Source organism: Hypomesus transpacificus, chromosome 16 (genome assembly GCF_021917145.1).
Source record: "Hypomesus transpacificus isolate Combined female chromosome 16, fHypTra1, whole genome shotgun sequence".
Taxonomy (NCBI): domain Eukaryota; kingdom Metazoa; phylum Chordata; class Actinopteri; order Osmeriformes; family Osmeridae; genus Hypomesus; species Hypomesus transpacificus.
This window is the reverse complement of record NC_061075.1, coordinates 2,540,212-2,558,515: the sequence shown is the minus strand read 5'-3', so window position 1 is coordinate 2,558,515 and position 18,304 is coordinate 2,540,212. Positions and strand designations below refer to the sequence as shown.

Here is an 18,304-nt window from a genome sequence, read left to right as displayed (position 1 = left end):
AGTCGTCATCATCTCAGCAACCTGTGGAGACTGCACAGGGAGGGGGGGGGGGGGGGGGGGGGGGGGGGGGGGCTGTATATGTAATCAGATTTCAAATGCAGATTTATAAAATGCACATCTTTCATGGTCATCGGAACAGAACCCATAGGGGATAACATTCATCTCGCTTTGAGAGTACTTTGTCAGTTTTGTGTGTTGAAGCTTTGAACATGACAGCCGCTATATGAATATAATGGAATCACTCAACCAAATAGTTTGTACAAGATGGTCATCATGGTTTCACAAACTAAAAATGTCTATTATGTACACACAATCCTGCTTCATGTATCAAATGCGTCTGACTGTAAATAACAATTGTGTATATGTTTTATGTCTAACAAGAATATAAAGAGCAAAATGAAATAAAAACACTACTTATTAATAGTGAAAACTTCCCTTTTTTCATCATGTGACTAATGTTTATGTCGCAACTCGCTACCACACCTGACCACAATTAATCAATCTCGTGCAGTCAATCTACTTAAACCGGTGCACCGAATAACACGGGGTGGCTGAGCAAAAATGGCTACGTATGACGACGAGTATATCGACAGCTATTTCTATTCATCTTACAACCCATACGCTTACAGGTACACTAAACCGAAAGGTATGGGGAGGAAACAAAAAACCTACCTGAACTACGGTGACCCAGAGGCTTACTTTGACACCCACCGCGCGCACCTGAAATCTGTCTTGTCACAAATCAATCCCAAACTGACGCCAAGGCTGCGGAGGGCAAATACCCACGACGTCGGGGTGCAGGTGAACCCGAAGACCGACGCCTCGGTGCAGTGTTCCCTAGGACCGAGAACCTTAATGGCCAGAAAGAGAGACGCTTTGCGTAAAAGGAGTCAAGAGGATCCCCAGTCACCCGGTAGCCCCGTCGGCGGAGTTCGCTATCCTCGCTCTCTGGCTGTTTACTCACCGATTGCAACCAGAAGACTTGCCTCCTTTCTCGAGGAAAACAAGCGGGAGTCTCGTGGAGCACAGACGAGAGAACAGAAGGAGGATGTAAAGGTAAACACGGACGACAAAACGAGTGAAGAAAAATCTGGACCAGGAACGAAGTCTACAAAGGTAAACGGTCAGTCGATAAAGACTGATGAAGTTGAAGTCGACAAAGAAGGATCGAAATCAAAGGCCCGCGTGAGATTTCAGGTGAGTATCGCGCAAAAACTGTTAGCCGACCTGGAAAGTTCGCCCTCATTTAACTCTTAATATCTCCCTCAGTTTCTGGAGCAGAAGTACGGGTACTATCACTGCCGAGAATGTAACTTGCGGTGGGAGAGCGCTTATGTTTGGTGCGTCCAGGGAACAAACAAGGTATAAGGCTGGTCGCAGCTAAGTGGCCTCTAAATTCACTTCCAGCAAACTTTAGTCCTCAAACAATATGTAGCCTCCATCTCCTCAAACGACTTGACTTCTCTACCTTAATAGGTCTACTTCAAACAGTTCTGTAGAACGTGCCAGAAATCCTTCAACCCTTACCGTGTCGAGGACATCACCTGTCAGGTAAAGCACTCATTTCGTTGTAAAAAATGTTAGTAAATTACTGAATCTTGTTCCGTCCATTAATTGGACCTGCTTCACTTAAACTCTTCTTCCAGAACTGCAACAAGGCGCGCTGCTCGTGCGCAGTGACGCCGCGCCACGTGGACCCCAAACGTCCCCATAGACAGGACCTCTGCGGCAGGTGCAAGGGCAAGCGCCTCTCGTGCGACAGCACATTCAGTTTCAAATACATCATTTAGCGTAGGCCACCCTGTAGTCGAACTGTACCCACACACATCCACGTTAATCCTGCGGGAAGCGTTGCCGCGAGTCAAGAGGAGCACCGTTATTTTTCAGTTCAACTGCCCTTATTTGCGTTATGAAAGTGATGATTGCTGGAGCCACTTTTGAATGTACAATAAAACGGCATCATTAAGCACTTCCCGCTCGTATTCTTGTCCTTGCATATCAAGCCTGGTCATCACATGGCTGTCTTCAGGTCTCACCTGATGCAGGCTTGTGAAAAAGTATTTTAGCCGGTTACAGAGGGATATGAACCTGCTCTTACTCTGCCGTCAAATACTTTAAGCACTGAATTACAGCATTTTCAGGAGTGACTTTGACACATGCCCTGACTAAGTTTGGGGGAAGGCAATGTCTTCATGTCTCACTCTGGATACTGCTGGGGTTGAAGGGGATAGGAAAGGTCTCCAAGGTTTGCAGTACTACATCCATACTGGCCCTTCCAGACCTCTACAATGGTTACATCCACCATGGGGTACGGCTAGTTCTAACAAAAGGATAGCTTTTCAATGTTTAACACAGAAGGATACTGGTTCTTCAGAACATCCTCCACTCCTTTTGAACTACTGGATAGGGAAGCACGGTGACTTGGCTAAACCAAATTCATGGACACTTCAGTGAAAACGCACAACAGTCATAGGATCAGATTTTTATTTATCCAGAGAGAAGGCTGGTATGTGAGATGACAAGAAAATGAAAGAAAGCCTGCGGGAGAAAGTGTAACGCGCCTCTACATAAAAACTATATTTTCCAGGTAAATAATATATCCATTAAATAACAGCATTCGAAAGTAGCAGACAAGCAACAGAACAGCTCTCTTTGAGGAATGGCTACAGTGATCGTTACAATGTGCCGTGACAAACATGGTCGTGAGACGTCCCCTCTCCACGTCTAGTGGCCCAGGTGCACCTTCAGTGTGGCTGTCACTCCCACTCCCCCCCCCCCCCCCTCCCCCTCCCTCTCCCGTTGTCCCTCAGTCCAACCCGTGGGGTGGGATGGGGCAGAATCAACATGGACATCACAGTGGTGAAAAGGAATGATTATGACTGGGCCAGATCGGGATGTTCCAACTGGGAGTTCAGATCAACACCCTCCATCCCTCCGTCTGTCTGGTTCTGAGGCGTTTACAAGTCCAGTCCTCAGAACCCCCCCACAGCCTTGAGCAAGAGGACCGCCCAGGAACCAGGCTCTGGGGAAGAGCAGACGGGAGGATGGTGATAGCGGAGGGTTGTTAGGGACTCTCCTGGCCGCTCTCTCCCGGCTGGGATTAACAGTGCTTTACACAAAAGTACAAGGGGAAAAAAAAATACTGGGTTTGCACTATACATTTTTCTAAAATATATACAGAGTAAAATAAGTTATTGATGTTTTTCATAATGAGTAGCCAGTCTGCACTTCTGTGCGACCGTCTGCGTGTGTGTTTCAGTGTGTAGCAGGGAGCCCTGCACACACCACACAGGCTAGACTCTAAAGGCAGCTATGTATTTGGTTACAGAGTGAGTTTCATCTGCGGCCGCTCCTCTCAGAAGAAGGATCCATAAACTGAAGCAGGTTCAATAAACTGGTAAATTCTCTTTTTACAAGCCCTGGGTTCGAACAGCGCCCTCAGGATTACATGTTAAATATCAGAACATTTACAACCTAGGATGTTAGCTCTAATAAAAAATACATTTCTCAAAAAAATATTCTTGCAGTGCTTTTTCTCTTCCAAGCATGCTTCTGAAAACTTTATTTTTTCTTGTTTAGACTTCCTGTGTTTGTCTTCTTCGTGCCAGTCGGACAGAACTGTCGTCTCTTGATTGGCTGGCTGACTGGTTGGCAGGTAATCTCCGCCAAAATGATTCCAGATTAGCATCATCATCCCCCTGCCCTCCACCTCTTCTTCCTCTCTCCCTTTCCCTCTTTCTCTCTCTCTCCATCCATTTCCCCCTCTTCCTCTCTCTCTGTACTCCTGTGTTTCTCCCTCTGAACAGTCATCTTAGCAGTCACAATACAACGTGACTTATTGCGGCTGAATTTTGCAAGTTGGCTTAGTTTGGGTAAACAGATATTAGCTGTAAGTATTCGTATGTTATATATATATATTAATATGAGTATGTTATTTATGTCACAGTAATCCCTACAGATCCTTAGCCCTTATAGATTAAGTCTTTGCAGCAAGCGCCCCCCCCCCAAGCCCCTCCCTAAGCCCCTCCCTGCATTCTGAAGCCCCTCCCCCAGCAGAGGGGAGGTGGAGGGGGGAGGGGCGCTGGGTTAGTCCGGTTCAGTCCGGTCAGGCCCGGTCTCACAGGCTGGTGCTGACTAGGGGTGCCTGGGCCTGGCTTAGGGCCTCTCGTATCTGCAGGTTGATCTCCATGAGACGGGCGCTGGCCTGGCTCTGGTCCCGGCTCGGCCCCACCACTGCCACGCAGCCCGTCTGGCCCAGCGTCTGGTGCCGGAAGTAGATGTGCAGCAGCGTCTGGACCGCGTCGTCCGCCTCGCTGCCGAAGATGTCGTTGGGCCACAGAGACCTGGGGGAAAGAGGGAGGAGGAAGGAGGGAGGAGAGGAAGAGGAGAGGGAGGAGGAGGGTCTTGTTAGCAGGAAGCTTAGCTTAACACACAGGAAAGTAAAGGAGACAGTCTGGACATTAACATGCGATTCATTCAGCAGCGCTTCTAATACAAATACTGCACCTTGAAAGTACAGGAGAAGATCAAAATAATAATAATATTATTATTATTATAGTCTGTCTAATAGACAGACAGACCCATGTGTGTGTGTGTGTGTGTGTGTGTACATATATATATATATGTCCTACCTGAATGTTTTGACCTGTGTGAGGGCAGAGCTGAAGTCCCGCCCCCTCAGTGTCTCCACCAGCGATTGGATGGCCGTCTCTGTGGTGGTTTGGGAGGCCTCCGACACAGGCACGTCCTCCTGTCCATCAACGCCAAGCTCCGCCTCCTTCAGACAACTCTCCAGGATGGCCAGCTCTTCTGACATGTTGGTCACCTTGGGAAAAGAAACACACAGTCACACATCTGTAAATGACATGCACAGGTGCGCACAGGCAAAGGTGAAATTATTTGACTAGATAATCATGGTTGTGTGAGCACAATCTGTCCAGATCCTGGTACACAGGGAACAGATTAGCATCCAGGTCAAAAGGAAGCAGATTAGCATCCTGGTAGGCAGGGAGCTGATTAGCATCCTGGTAGGCAGGACGCTGATTAGCATCCTGGTAGGCAGGGAGCTGATTAGCATCCTGGTAGGCAGGGAGCTGATTAGCATCCTGGTAGGCAGGGAGCTGATTAGCATCCTGGTAGGCAGGGAGCTGATTAGCATCCTGGTAGGCAGGGAGCTGATTCTCAGGCAGCAGAAGCCAGTGATTATCTGAACAGATGACCTTTCAGTCTGTCTGCAGAACCAGACCATCAGACCACAATCTGATTACAGCTATTACAGCTCTGTGTGTGTGTGTGTGTGTGTGTGTGTGTGTGAGAGAGAGAGCCCACCTCAGCCTCTCTCTTGATGGTGTCCACTCTGCTGATGAGCTTGCTGTAGGCCTGGAACAGCAGCAGCAGCTGGAAGTGCAGCTTGTACAGCCTGCGACACAGCTCCAACTCCTACACACACACAGAGGAGAGTTACACCCACCATACAAACACACACACACACACACACACACACTCATACACACTCACATTTGCACACACATCCAGAGAGGAAAGTTACACACATACACACAGAGGAGAGTCATACACACACAGGAGGGTTACACACCCTCCCTGCACACACACACACGCAGTCTGCATTCTGTCCGGCGCGGTCATGTGATCAGGTATCCTGTGTTAGCGACGAAGATGAAAGTGTTAGGGCTGCCAAGTCACCTGACCCACCCGCCACCGCCTCTGGGAGGGGCCAAGCACAGACAGGGACCAGTGGGGGGTGTCAGGCCCAGGGCAGGGCCAGGTGCAGGGCAGTATGGAAGGCAACTGAATAGGAAGTGGAAGAGGAGGAGTCAGGAAGTGAAGGAGGAGTAAACATGCAAAATGAAGATGGACTAAAAATGGCTGCCCTCAGCTCTCTCTCCATCTCCCCCCCCCCCCCCCCCCCCCCCCCCCCCCCTCTCTCTCTCTCTCTCTATCACCCAGGCCAGCCCTCCCCATCACCCCCCCGCCTGCCCAACCTCCTCCCCATCCGACCAAGAGTCATGAACGTTACAAATCATCTGGGACGAGGGAGTTAAGGAAGTGATCCGATTAGGGCAGAGCGAGTGAGTGAGAGAGAAATGGGGCAGAGTGATAGAGAGGGGGGGGGGGGGGGGGGGGGGGGGGGGGGGGGAGAGTGAGAAGGGGGGGGGCGGAGTGAGAGCTCATCTATTGGCTGAGGACAGCAGGGGTTTCACATGGAGAGGAATGGAGTGGTCAGTGCGTTGCCATGACGACGTCATGATTATTATAGTCTGGAATACGAGAACCACTTACTGCTAGATTCTCCATGTGCTAAGCAAGAAGGGGAGCAGGTCACAAAACAACAAATGAGACAGGAAGAGAGAGAGAATTAGTGAGCTGCCAGAACACACTGACCAGCTGGGTCTGAAACACACACCCACACACCACAGGAGAAGGAAGGAGAGAGAGAGAGACTCCATGAGGAAGGAGAGAGGGGGAGAGAGAGAGAGAGAGAGAGAGAGAGAGAGAAAGAAACTGTCTCAGACAATAAGACGCTATAGAGGCGTGTGTGTGTCTGTGTGCAGTGTGCGTGTGTCTATGTGCGTGTCTGTGTGCATGTTTGTGTGTGTCTGTGTGCGTGCGTGTCTGTGTGCGTGCGTGCGTGCCTGTGCATACCTGGGCCTGGGTGCTGGCATGCTGGCTACTGTCCTTGTCTCCAAATGTCTTTCTGCAGTTCTCCAGCCACTGGAGAGAGAGAGGGGTGGGGGGCAGGGGGAGGAGAGGAATGAGGGAAGGAAGGAAGGGGGACGAAAAGGGAGTTAGGGAGGGGAAGACGGCATTCATTGAGATTAATACCAGAAGATACACACTTTTTTCCCGTATAGATGACGTCTGTGTGTGTGTGTGATTGTGTGCGTGTGAGAGAGTGTGTGTGTGAGTGTGTGTAGGAGAGAGTGTGTGTGATCTAATAAGAGTGGTGTACTTACTGGATTATAGAGGGTCTGTCCCAGAGCAGGGCCCAGCCCCCCCGAGACTACAGCCCTCTCAATTCAATTACCCCCTCCCTCACCTCCACAGTACATCTGTCCTGTTTCCCTCCCTCCATCCCAGGAGGAGGGAAAGAGGGAGGATGGAGAGGAGAGAGGATGGAGGGTATATCCTCCAGCATGTGGGTGTGTGTGTGTGTGTACCTGCTCTGCAGCCTCTCTCTTGCTGTTGTAGGTGTCCAGATGCTCCTGCAGCTCCAGGACGCTGAACTTCAGAGTCTCCAGCAGACCACAAGACACCAGCTGCAACACAGAACCACACCTTCAGTCAAATGAAACGCACCCCAAACACACCTTCAGTAAGGTGAAACGCAACGCAACCACACCTCAATCACAGGTCAACCACACCCTTAACCACGTCCTAATCACACCTAATCCTAACCCATCCTAACCACATCTGCACCACACCCTAACCCCAGGTGAGCCAAATCCTAACCCCAGGTGAACCAAATCCTAACCCCAGGTGAACCACACCCTAACCCCAGGTGAACCACACCCTAACCCCAGGTGAACCACACCCTAACCCCAGGTGAACCACACCCTAACCCCAGGTGAACCACACCCTAACCCCAGGTGAACCAAATCCTAACCCCAGGTGAACCACACCCTAACCCCAGGTGAACCAAATCCTAACCACAGGTGAAACACCTTGACCACATCTGAACCACATCCTAACCACAGGTGAACCACATCCTAACCCCAGGTGCACCCCTGTAGACTGACCGTCTCTGCGTCCAGCAGCACTGTGGGACACTGGGACTGGGAGGTCATGACCTCCAGGGAACTCAGGAACTGGTTTCCCATTCGCTGTAGCCGCTCTCCAAGGAAACGCACCGACGAGTGTGTGATGGAGCCAAACTTCCTCTGCATACTCTGGAGACACACACACATACAACATCTGGATTAAATAGTCAACTAAAAAACTAACAAGCAACAAAATACGAGCAACCATAAGAGCACATACACACACACACAAAGACACACCTGAAAGAGTCTTGAGAACACGTGGAAGGTGTAAACAGCAGACGATCCGTCCGAGTCCGACAACATCTGGTTGACATGGCAACGCCAGGCATCCTCCTCATCGTCGTAGGCAACGGGCTGGAACGCTGCCAGGATGGCGGAGAGGAAGGGAGACGGGGGAGGAGAGGCCTGGATCTCTGGAAACCCCTCTGCATCACCTTCATCCTGACTACACACACACACACACACACAGTTTGTAAACACACACACACACATACAGAGTTTTACTAAGACTCCCTCAGGATTACTTCACAACAGCATGACCACGTGCACAAACATAACACACACCCTCCCTGACTGCAACCAAATAACATAACCAGCCCCCCCCCCCCCCCTCGTCTCCCTTCTCTCTCTCTCCGCCACCTCTCTATTTTTCCCTCTCTTTCCTTTCCTCCCTCCCTCCCTCTCTCCCTCCCCCCTCTCCCCCTCCCTCTGCAGATGATCTTGCTGCAGTGTTTCTAATCTACTGCAGAGCCCAGCGAAGACGACACAGCGCTTCTGCTACATAACACGCATGCAAACACCTCTCTCTCTCTCTCCCTCTCTCACACAGACAGATACTCACAGGCCCGTGGGACCAAACAGTCTGATGAAGCAGACTGAGTAGAAGAACCTGAGTCCTGAGCTGCCGAGCGCTGTGGAAGAGACCGCCTCTGTCCTCATCCTCCTGCAGACTAACCCTGCTTCCTGCTTCCTGTTTCCTGCTTCCTGGCTGGATCCTTCTCGGCTTCCTGGCTGCTTCAAGCTTCCTTCCTGCTTGCTGGCTGGCTGCTTCCTTCCTGCTTCCTTCTCTGCTTACTGGCTGCTTCTCTTATGTAATGTCAATCTGCTGCCCTGCTTAATGCCTGCACCCCTTCTACCGACTGCCTGCCTTGCAGTCTGCTTCCTGCCTACTGGCTGCCTGCCTACCAGTCAGCCTGCTTCTGACAGCTGGTCTAGCACACTGCACTACAGACCCACACAGTTCTGAGCCCAGCCTCTCTCCCTCTCTCTCTCCCTCTCTCACACACACACCCACACGCACATACACACATAGCAAGCAGCTCAGCACACAAGCTGCTGTTGCTCACCCACCAACATACACACACACACACAGTATGCACAGATCCTCCCAGATAAAAGCATTAGGAGCAGGAGAGAGAGAGAGGGTGGTGACAGAGCCCAGGACCTATCCATCTCACCGGGCTGGGAGGACCACGGCAGGAGGCCTGCTCAAGGGTGTGCTCCACCAACATGTGTGTGTGTGTGTTTGTTTGTGCTGTGTGTTGGCTATGCACATTTGTTCTATTTATAGGCTGTGAGTGTGTGTGTGTGTGTGTGTATGTATAGAGACTGTGTGTGTGTTGGCTGTGCAGTTGCATGTAGAGACTGTGAGTGTGTGCGTGAGCGTGAGTCAGTACATCCTGATTTGTGGGCGTGTGACCAGTGTCCTCCAGGCCGACTTGGCCCACCTTCAGGAGGGAGCAGTAAAGAGCTGGCCCACTACGTGGAGCTGTCTCAGCCCAGCCTAGCCCCAGACCAGCACTCCAGCCCAGCCTAGTCCCGCACCAGCACTCCAGCCCAGCATAGTCCTAGCCCCAGACCAGCCCAGCCACACCCAGCAAAGCCTGGTCCCAGCCCCCAACTAGCCCCAAGCCAAGCATAGCACTCCTGCATAGCCTAGTCCTGGCCCCAGCCTAACCCAGACTAGACCCAAACCTACCCCAGCACTCCACCCTGGCCCAGCCTACCCCCAGACCAAGACAGACAGACCCAGTCTAATGTTAGCAAACTAAACCCACCCTTCCCTCTTAACACAAACCTCCTAGCCCACCCTCACCACTCCCTGACGCCCCCCCCCCCCTCCCCCCAGCGCGACCCCTGACACCTCACCTGGACGTCTCAGAGAAGTGGGCCTCCTCCTCCTGGCAGCGCTCGTCCAGCTCCTTCAGCGCCAGCGTCACGTCGTCCTCGCACACCGAGCCGCACGCCGGCGACTGCGCCCGCGCGGGGTCGTCCTCGCCGAGCCAGCCCGCGGGCGTGTCCACGGCCGGCGGCGGGGTGGGGTCGTCGGGGGGGTCCGGGGGGTCAGGGAGGTCGGAGGGGTCGGGGGGGTCATCGGAGGGCAGGAGCGGGGCGCTGCAGAAGCCCGTGTCCTCGCTCACGCTGCTGCTGAGCTCGTCCGCCGCCGTCATGCTCACGGCGTCCTGCGGGGGGGGGAAACACAGCCAGCAGGGGGCGCTCAGGAGCAGCACCAGGGTGGGCCAACAACACCATCACAACGTGATAAGAACATGACATAATAACAGTCTTGTCCTTCACGGATCACCCTCGGAGACCGTGAGGGGGTGGCGGGTTGGGGGTGCGCTGCCTGGCGGTTAACAACATCCTTCTACCTCCCCAGATTACCGTGACAACGGCCCTGATCACCCTCCCTCCCTCCCCGCCCCCCCCCCCCCCTCCCAGCCTCCTCTCAGGGGAGCGGGAAATGGGAAATCTCTGGTTATCATCCAAGAGGTTGACCTCTGACCTTCACACATTGACGTCCCCCTTCCTCTGTGCTCTCTCGTCTCACGTGGGAATTGCAACATGTCGATAACCGACCAGAGCCCCTGTGCCCTCCCCGGAACTGTCTGTTTCTACTGAAGAGACACCATAAACCGGTGATTTATCCCCCACCTCCCCCCCCCCTCTCACCACAGCATGTCAGGTGAACAGATGCCCCCGACCACCCCAGTCCCAGCCCCCGCCCCCGCCCCCTCCTCATCATAATAACACTAATGCTACCCTCTCTGCTGGGGAGGATCCAGAGGCAGCACACACACACACACACACTGTTAATGACACACAGATTTCCCCTGCCTTCACTGAGGGTGTGAGATTGGTCCGCTGGGTAGGGATCTGACCATAAAATCAGCCAATTAGAGACAGTAAGATATCGGATGATCATAAACAAAATTTCTATGTGCACTGTACTTTCTATTTGCGCCATTTGTTGATGTCATAGCTTTTGGGGGTGTGGTCAGTGTTGAACCACTGATGAGTTTGAGCATCCGAGCAGCATAGGACAGGAAGACAGGAAGTCCTGGTGTGGGACAGGAAGTCTTGGTGTGGGACAGGAAGTCCTGGTGTGGGACAGGAAGACAGGAAGTCCTGGTGTGGGACAGGAAGTCCTGGTGTGGGACAGGAAGTCCTGGTGTGGGACAGGAAGTCCCGCGGGGTAGGACAGGAAGTTTGGGTCCCTGCAGGAGCATGTCTGCCTAGTCAGAGCATGTCCACACACGGGGATGACGCGGCTAATTGAAACTTTCTCCCTCACTTCTTCCTCTCTCCTTCTCTTCTATCGTTCTCCCAGGGTGTGTTGCATTAGAGGCGGAGGGTGGCAGGCGGCCAGCGCGGTATTAGGGAAAGCTTTTAGGAGCGGGCGAAGACAGAGAGAGTGGATGAGTAACCGTATTGATGGTTTTATCTGCGGGACTCATTACGTTAAGAGCAGGGGCAGGGATGGACGAGATGCCCTTGGGTTGATCTTGATATGATGAGCTTCAGGGAGTGAGATCATAGTCAGCCTGATCTGTGATAGGCTAGGGGGGAGGGGGCAGCAGGCCATGGACTCCATTCTTGTCTGGGGGACAGGAGGTGGAGGGTGGGGTGGCAGGGGCAGGGCGCCATTTCATTCAAAATAAGAAGGAAAAGCCTCATTCATGCTGTCCAACCCAAGGGGCTGGTACACAGTGTGTCCCAGGCTGAGGTGTCCTCATCTATACCTGCAGCTTCCTGTCCATCAAGGCTTCCAGCTGTGTTGGAGCTGGAGATGCTAACTCACCCCTGTTTGTACATACAGGTTAATAGGAGAAGGCAGGACAGAAGCAGTTAGTACGGAGATCTATTGTGCTAGTATGGAGATCTAGTGTGTTAGTATGGAGCTCTAGTATGGTGATCTAGTGTGTTAGTCCGGAGATATAGGGTGTTAGAATGGAGATCTAGTATGGAGATCTGTATGGTGATCTAGTCCAGAGATATAGGGTGTTAGTAAGGAGATCTAGTATGGTGATCTAGTCTGGAGATCTATTGTGCGAGTATGGAGATCAAGGGTGTTAGTATGGAGATCTAGTATGGTGATCTAGTCTGGAGATCCATATGCTAGTATGGAGATCAAGAGTGTTGGTATGGAGATCTAGTAGGGAGTTCTAGTGCAAGTACAGACAATCTGGTGACCTGCCCTCAGCTGAGAATGTGTCCAAAAGAGGCTCATACTCACTCATTCCGGAACGATCCAGTCACACCACAGGAAGTGATGCGTTGGCTAGCCTGAGGTGAGCCGAGGTGATTTACTCCCAAATCACACAAGCATGCAAGCAACCAGTGATCTAAACTGCAAATAATAGAGGGAGACCTAGCCCCGGCAACAGGAAGCACCAAGCAGGGAGAGGGGTGGGGTGAGGGGGGTCCATGCTGCTCTGAAGAGGAGCTGGCCGGGCCTATCTGGGGACCAGATTCAGGGTTCCTCCCCAGGGATAAGGGGCCTGATCTGGGACAGTAGTGCCCCCATCCCGTCCCCCTCTGGGAGAGCAGCAGAAACAGAGCAGCGCGAGAGCACACAGCAGCAGGGACAGACAGACAGAGGAGCGAGACGAGAGAGAATCTGCTAGAAGGACCCGGAACACCACAGTTTATTTCTGCCTCTGATTGGGCGCACCTCAGGCTGCTGGCCATCTGATTGGCCCATGTCCGGGGGGGCGGGGCTGTCCAGGCGGGGGGGCCCGGGCAGGGGGAGGGTGTCCTCCGTCAGGGCGCTGCTGGACGAGTCCTGAGACTGCTGCAGAGAGTCCACGTGATTGGACGTGACGTCGTCCCGAGAGTCGACGTGATTGGACGTGACGTCGTCCGTGGCCGAGTCGCTGTTCATCTGTGCGCGCGCACACACACACACACACAGAGAGACAAACACACACACGAGAGGGGGAGTCAACAGACTGGTTAATGTCTCAAACAGTATAAACACTAACAGCATCTCTACAGGGATTCATCCCCGATGAAGCTTCTGGTCACATGGTATGATTTGAGGCCTGGATGTTCTTTATGTTAAAATGGCGACCTGCTACTTCCCAAGCGAAACAAGACTATACTTACAAAACACAAGTACAAACAAACCTTCATCAATGAAAGTTGTAAATAACTTGATGAATATGCAAAATAGGTTCATTCACTTCCCAACTGTGTTGCAAAATATATATATTATTTTTGTATTTATTTAATACATTTAAGTTTGATTTAAGTATCCTATTTTTCTGCTTGAAACACTAGCTCCTCTGTGGGTTAATCGTGCTGTTCTCAAGACACTATTGTCATCTTCTATTGGGCATCCTGTCTGGACAGCAACATGCTCCATGCTCTGTCTGTCAGTGTAACACAGTTATCTGTAGACTACACAGCAGGGTATGTGGAACAGTTCATATGATCCATGTGGACTACACAGCAGGGTATGTGGAACAGTTCATATGATCCATGTAGACTACACAGCAGGGTATGTGGAACAGTTCATATGATCCATGTGGACTACACAGCAGGGTATGTGGAACAGTTCATATGATCCATGTGGACTACACAGCAGGGTATGTGGAACAGTTCATATTATCCATGTAGACTACACAGCAGGGTATGTGGAACAGTTCATATGATCCATGTGGACTACACAGCAGGGTATGTGGAACAGTTCATATGATCCATGTGGACTACACAGCAGGGTATGTGGAACAGTTCATATGATCCATGTGGACTACACAGCAGGGTATGTGGAACAGTTCATATGATCCATGTGGACTACACAGCAGGGTATGTGGAACAGTTCATATGATCCATGTGGACTACACAGCAGTGTTTATGTGGAACAGTTCATATGATCCATGTGGACTACACAGCAGTGTTTATGTGTAACAGTTCATATGATCCATGTGGACTACACAGCAGTGTATATGTGGAACAGTTCATATGATCCATGTGGACAACACAGCAGGGTATGTGTAACAGTTCATATGATCCATGTGGACTACACAGCAGTGTTTATGTGGAACAGTTCATATGATCCATGTGGACTACACAGCAGTGTATATGTGGAACAGTTCATATTATCCGTGTAGACTACACAGCAGGGTATGTGGAACAGTTCATATGATCCATGTCGACTGCACAGCAGTGTATATGTGGAACAGTTCATATTATCCGTGTAGACTACACAGCAGTGTATATGTGGAACAGTTCATATTATCCATGTCGACTACACAGCAGTGTATATGTGGAACAGTTCATATTATCCATGTCGACTGCACAGCAGTGTATATGTGGAACAGTTCATATGATCCATGTAGACTACACAGCGGTGTATATGTGGAACAGTTCATATGATCCATGTAGACTACACAGCAGTGTTTAGTCTTAGTGTGCCACCAGCATAGCAGAGGGAAGAGGAGCAGGATGAGGAGTCAGGTAGCAGAGCAGGTAGGCGTTGGCTCAGGCAGACCTGCAGCCTCGTGGAAACAGTCAGACCAACACTAACACTGGCCATGCTGTCTGAAGGGCAGGCTGCTGTTATTGACATCACCAATCACAGATAAGAGATGTTGGTGTTTGGATCAAATCTGGTTTGGTGTCACACCGGCCAATGTGTATGTGACCTACAGGCCTCTGGTCAACTGTCTAGAGAATGGATTAGTGCACTGGTAAAGGAACAAGGAAGCTAGGAAACAAGGGATCTAAGGAGGCTAGGGCAGAGGAAGCTAGGGACTTGGGAAGGGAAAGGGAAGTGTGGAGGATTCGAAGGGGTGTCCATTACCAGCAAAGCAAGCATCTATCCCACCTGTACCAGCAGCAGCGAGGCACCCCCGCCCCTCCACACACACACACACACACGTAACCTCCCCCCCACCACCACCCCTCCACACACACACACACACTCGCACCATGCCAGCGGGCAGTGCGAGGAGGCTGGGGTGCGGGGGGGGGTGGGGGGTGTCACCCTGACGGGAGAGGGGGAGGGGGGGACTTACGAGGCCAGGACGGGTGAGAATCTGGCTAGCGCTCAGTACCTCCTCCTCAGACGACTCGTCCGTGTCCTCCTGGTTGGTGAGGTTCAGGCTGGGCGTGCTGCCCGCGAACTGGCACTCCTGCAGGGACGGCGTGTCGCCCTTGTCCATGCTGTCCAAAGAGCGGCGACGCACGCCCCAGTTGAAGTTGTCCACACTCTCCCCCTGGAGGAGGACAAGGGAACAGCGGTCAGACACAGAGAGAGGGAGGGAGGGAGAGAGACCAAGGCAGGACAGGGAGAGAGAGAGAGAGAGAGAGAGAAGGAGAAAGCGAGAGAGAGAGAGAGAGAGAGAGAGAGAGAGAGAGAGAGAGAGAGAGAGAGAGAGAGAGAGAGAGAGTGTGAGAGAGACTAGCAGGCGGCGAAAGGAGGAACACAGACATGCTCTGGATTGTTGATCTCATCCCCACGGTAACCAGCTGGGACACGGAATCAAACAAAGAATTCACAGCCGCCCAATAGGAGATGAGAGACTGAGGGACAGCAGTAAGGACAGGCTGACATAACGAGTGTGGGGGGGGGGGACCACACGATCACATGGGGGGAGGGGGGTGGGGTAGAAAGACTTACCTGACACTCCTTGTGGAGAGACAGAGGCAGCATGAGGGGGTTAGAGAGAGGAGGACAGTTCATGAAGAAGAAACAAGCCGACCGGCTCTCACACAGAGGTTAGGTCGCACACGCACACACACCTCTATTGCAAAAACAGACACCATCACTGAAAACACACACACACGCGCACGCATATACACGTGCAGCACAATCATGGATGAAATCATATGAAAACATATGTGTGGTTTAACATGTGTGTTAAAGTGACTGATTTAGTTTGAGTCTGTGTGAGTGTGTGTGTGTGTCTGGTAACAGCTGCGTGTGTGAATGAACGTAGGGGGGGGGTGTGGGGGAGAGGTGCGTGTGATCTGAACGCCCCTGCCAGTCCTCACCTCGGCATCCTCCAGCTCAACATCCAGGAAGTCAAAGTCCTTAAAGACCCCAAACTGTTGCTCACTTCCTGTGTCCTCGCCCATCACTTCCTCCTCCCTTAACACCTCATCCACGGTGGGGATGAGGCTGGTGTGCTGGTCCCCAGAGTCCAGGTCCTCGTTGGAGGAAAACAGAACCTGGAGAAACACGCCAACGCCGGTGATCATCTCTGGTCCGTCGACTCTGCATGCGTGTCTGTGGTATAGGTGCGTGTGTGGGTGTTTGTCTGTGGTAAAAATGTGTTCTTACAGAGGGGTTCTTGGGAAGGCCAGACTCGGGTCCACACAGAGACAGCACGTTCATGAGCTTCTCCCTGGTCCTCCTCTGGAGACACAACACACGACGTCTGCATCAGAGAGGAGGCGTAGGGTGGGGTGCAGAGAGGGGAGGAGGGGAGGCGTAGGGTGGGGTGCAGAGAGGAGGGAAGGGGAGGCGTAGGGTGGGGTGCAGAGAGGAGAGGAGGGGAGGAGTAGGGTGGGGTGCAGAGAGGAGAGGAGGGGAGGCGTAGGGTGGGGTGCAGAGAGGGGAGGAGGGGAGCCGTAGGGTGGGGTGCAAAGAGGAGAGGAGGGGAGGCGCTGGCTACCTGGGAGAGCTGGGGTCTCTTCCAGCTGACGGGCACCAGGCCGTTGGAGTTTGACCCCGACGAGGTGGAGGAGGTGCTCCTCGTCACGGCGATGACCTGGGGCTTCCCGTTGCGGCCCACGGCGCTGCGCTGGTCGCCATACTTGTGCCCTATGATGGGCGTCTAGGGCCAGAGGTCATGGGGCACAGGAGGTTAGTGTGAGGCTGCGGGTCGGGTGGGTTCAGCAGAGGAAGGGAGGGAGGAAGAACGAAGACAAGAGGAGAGGAGGGGAGAGAAGAGGAGGAGGTGAGGACAGAGTTAAGGAGAAGAGAGATGAGGAGAAGAAAGATGAGGAGAGATGAGGAGGAGAGATGAGGAGAAGAAAGATAAGGAGAGATGAGGAGAAGAGAGATGAGGAGAAGAAAGATGAGGAGAGATGAGGAGGAGAGATGAGGAGGAGAGATGAGGAGAAGAAAGATGAGGAGAGATGAGGAGGAGAGAAGAGGAGAGAAGAGGAGGAGAGATGAGGAGAAGAAAGATGAGGAGAGACGAGGAGAAGAGAGATGAGGAGAAGAAAGATGAGGAGAGACGAGAAGAGAGACGAGGAGAGGAGAGCTAGGTAGTAGCTGGTCGCAGCACCTCTGAGATGTCAAAGTGGAAGTCGAGGGTTTTCCCCGGCAGCTCCTTGGAGGAGTTGTTGAAGATGCGCGTGAAGGCGATCTCTGGAGACCCCGAGGACTCCACGCTGTAGGAGCGCTGCACCTCCTCAGGGACCACCAGGCTGGCCGAGCGAGACACCACCAGCTTCAGGATGTTCTGGGCTTCCTTCCAGTATGGGCTCTGTGGACACACACACACACACACACAGGGTCAGGCTGGGGCAGGGATTTACACACACTCACTGTATTTAGCGGAGACTTCTCATAGTTCTGAGAGAGTCCTAAAGGTTCTCGTGGTTCTGATTCTTGCAAACCCCTGATCCTGTAACCAGCAGAAGCGTCATCTGGCACACACACGTACCAGCTGTCCTCAGGTCAGAAGCTATACACACACACAGTGCATAGTGGTGAACGGTCTGAAGCTGCAGAGAGCCGACTGGTAAAAGGTTAACATCCCTAATGGTTTTCATTCTGCTCAGAGAGGCATTATGGTAGCTACACACACACACACACACTTTCTCTGCTGAATAGAGCCATGTGATTGTGAGTGCAGTACGTCCTTTCACAGACCTCTATTCCTGGGGCTATGCATCACCCCACCCCCCCTCCTACTGGAGAGAGGAGGAGGAGGTGAGCAAGGGAGGAGGTGAGCAGGGGAGGAGGAGGAGGAGGTGAGCAGGGGCGGAGGAGGGGGGACCAGAGGAGAAGAGGAGAGGTGAACAGGACTCGCCTGCACGTATTTGCCGATGATCTTCATGATCTCCAGGTTGAACAGTTTGACGGGCGCGGCCGACAGGTCGATGTGACTCAGCAGGCTGAAGATGATCTGCAGCAGGGACTGTTGCATGCTGGGAAGCCCCTTTTCCAGGAGCTGAGAGGAAGGGGGGGGAGCAAAGAGAAGGGGAGAAGGGGTTGGAGTCAGCCTCAAACGTCATTTGGCAGCTCACGTCACGAGAGAAAGAAGGAGAGGAGAGTGAGGTCA

General features: G+C 52.4%; 2 protein-coding genes across 8 annotated transcripts in view; one reads left to right on the top strand and one right to left on the bottom strand.

Annotated features, from left to right (window-relative positions):
* The first annotated feature begins 544 nt into the window (after positions 1 to 544).
* zar1 (zygote arrest 1) lies at positions 545 to 1,969 on the top strand. The gene is made up of 4 exons (XM_047037112.1): positions 545 to 1,197; positions 1,270 to 1,362; positions 1,477 to 1,551; positions 1,647 to 1,969. Exons 1-4 carry the CDS (start codon positions 562 to 564, stop codon positions 1,788 to 1,790), a joined length of 948 nt encoding a protein of 315 aa, XP_046893068.1. The 5' UTR covers positions 545 to 561; the 3' UTR covers positions 1,791 to 1,969.
* Positions 1,970 to 2,466: 497 nt separating this feature from the next.
* fryl (furry homolog, like) overlaps positions 2,467 to 18,304 on the bottom strand; it is a 53,080-nt gene continuing 37,242 nt past the window's right edge. For 4 of the 7 annotated variants that reach the window (XM_047036842.1, XM_047036835.1, XM_047036839.1 and 1 more), the window contains 16 exons: positions 18,053 to 18,193; positions 17,303 to 17,503; positions 16,685 to 16,846; positions 16,351 to 16,425; positions 16,062 to 16,238; positions 15,083 to 15,283; positions 12,736 to 12,945; positions 9,930 to 10,243; positions 8,019 to 8,226; positions 7,758 to 7,907; positions 7,179 to 7,277; positions 6,664 to 6,732; positions 6,301 to 6,318; positions 5,329 to 5,439; positions 4,632 to 4,825; positions 2,467 to 4,343 (listed from right to left, as the gene is read on the bottom strand). In XM_047036842.1, the coding sequence (XP_046892798.1) occupies positions 4,118 to 4,343; positions 4,632 to 4,825; positions 5,329 to 5,439; positions 6,301 to 6,318; positions 6,664 to 6,732; positions 7,179 to 7,277; positions 7,758 to 7,907; positions 8,019 to 8,226; positions 9,930 to 10,243; positions 12,736 to 12,945; positions 15,083 to 15,283; positions 16,062 to 16,238; positions 16,351 to 16,425; positions 16,685 to 16,846; positions 17,303 to 17,503; positions 18,053 to 18,193 (2,556 nt within the window). In that variant the 3' untranslated portion in view covers positions 2,467 to 4,117. The remainder of the gene's footprint in view (positions 4,344 to 4,631; positions 4,826 to 5,328; positions 5,440 to 6,300; positions 6,319 to 6,663; positions 6,733 to 7,178; positions 7,278 to 7,757; positions 7,908 to 8,018; positions 8,227 to 9,929; positions 10,244 to 12,735; positions 12,946 to 15,082; positions 15,284 to 16,061; positions 16,239 to 16,350; positions 16,426 to 16,684; positions 16,847 to 17,302; positions 17,504 to 18,052; positions 18,194 to 18,304) is intronic. The other 3 variants (XM_047036836.1, XM_047036838.1, XM_047036837.1) reach the window with 2 other exon arrangements.